Source organism: Nanorana parkeri, unplaced genomic scaffold (genome assembly GCF_000935625.1).
Source record: "Nanorana parkeri isolate BGI_ZX_2015 unplaced genomic scaffold, ASM93562v1 scaffold2200, whole genome shotgun sequence".
Classification (NCBI taxonomy): Eukaryota; Metazoa; Chordata; class Amphibia; order Anura; family Dicroglossidae; genus Nanorana; species Nanorana parkeri.
In genome coordinates, this window is record NW_017308468.1 from 162832 (window position 1) to 164447 (window position 1616).

The 1616-nt window shown below is 53.8% G+C and overlaps 1 protein-coding gene across 1 annotated transcript; it reads right to left on the reverse strand.

Annotated features, from left to right (window-relative positions):
- Positions 1-334: 334 nt before the first annotated feature.
- On the reverse strand, positions 335-1402 carry TPBGL (trophoblast glycoprotein-like). The gene has a single exon (XM_018572999.1). The coding sequence runs from the start codon at positions 1400-1402 to the stop codon at positions 335-337; it is 1068 nt and encodes a 355-aa protein (XP_018428501.1).
- Between the last annotated feature and the right edge of the window lie 214 nt (positions 1403-1616).

The following is a 1616-nucleotide window of genomic DNA, read 5'->3' on the forward strand; positions in this document are numbered from 1 at the left end:
CCAGGACAGATAGAGGGGAGACAATGGTCACCAGGGCAGATAGAGGGGAGACAATGGTCACCAGGGCAGACAGAGGGGAGACAATGGTCACCAGGGCAGATAGAGGGGAGACAATGGTCACCAGGACAGATAGAGGGGTGAATCTCTCCTATGGGGACACAGACATCAATAAAAAATATGGCAGAGGCTCTAACCCTTTCCACATTCCATCCAAGACAAAAAAAGGACATACCCTTTAAGGCTCCTCAGCCCAATGTTGACAGGTGGTGCGGATCTGAACCTCAGTCCCTGTGATATGACTTTATCTCCTCTGTGCATTGGAATCATTTGCAGTTCATATCCCGGTGGAAGCATTGGACCTCCTGGGATCGGAGTCCTGCTCATACCGGTAGTGATAGCCCTCCATCTGATCCCTACAGGCCTCCCGAAAGTTGTTCAGCCACCTCTTAATCCCTCGTCTGTTCAGGTAGAGGACCATGAGGAATATGACCCCAATGAGGGCCAGGACTATCCCAAAGAAGACATAGGAGGCCGTCTCCAGGTCCTCATTTTTACATTTCATGGAGTCCACCTTGAGATTGAAGACCAGGGACCCGTTGAGGTCTGGAGGTTCCGAACACCTGAGGTTCTGGGCGTCCAAAGTCTGAGAAGAATTGTGGAGCCAATAAACCATGTCCCTGATTCTACAGTCACAGATAAAGGGGTTCAGACTCATATAAATTCGGATTTTCCTGTCTCTGAGCACTGAGATCTCCTCCTCACTCAGTCTCTGGATGGAGTTATTTCCCAGGTGGACCATCTGCAGGTTCTCCAGGTCCATCAAAGCCAAGGGGAAGCTCTGGAGACCATTGCCGGATACTTCAAGAGTCTGGAGGCTCCGCAGATGCTGAGTCCATGGAAGGTTGAAGATCAGACTTGGTTCTCCGAGGGCTTGGTTCAGTTTCAGGACTCGGAGGTGAGATAATCCAGCAAAAGCCTCACCTGGAAGGTTGCGGAGGGCATTGAGGCTCATGTCCAGGGTGGTGAGTCTGGGGAGGTCGGAGAATGCCCTGGCCTCTATGGCTTGCAGGTTGTCATTGACCAGTATCAGGGTGGTCAGGTTGTGCAGGTTTGTTCCGTTCCTCCGGAAGGTGGAGGATCGGAGGATGGGGATGTTGCTGTTGGTGATGGACAAGTTCTGGACCCAGTGGGGGTAATCCTCTGGGATCTCCTGGGGGGATGATGGGTGGCATTGTACCAGGCTGGTCTTGCTGTGGCAGTCGCAGTTTATGGGGCACGATGAGGCGGCGCCCAGGAAGACCAGCAGCCCGACCAACCTGAGGACCAGCCAGCCGTCGGCTCCGGCGAATCTCAGCGGCGTGTTGATGAGGTTGCCATGGCAATCGGGATGTCTCGGGGACATCTTTCGGAGTTGCGTGCGAATGTGGAACACGGCCCCAAAGTAGCGAAAGTGATTCGCCCGTCCTCCAGTCTGTCGGTGTGAGGAAGCCCGAGGATCGGCTTCTCTTTCATCGTCAGATGTGGTCAATGCATCGGAGGCTGGACTCCCCTCCCGAGACCGGAGCTCGCCCTCCTTCCATGGAACTCTTCATTTGATGATGATGATTGGACTGGTG

What these genes read in the sequence shown, in the direction of transcription:
- TPBGL (XM_018572999.1), bottom strand. Translation starts at nt 1,402, where the DNA reads ATGTCCCCGAGACATCCCGATTGCCATGGCAACCTCATCAACACGCCG.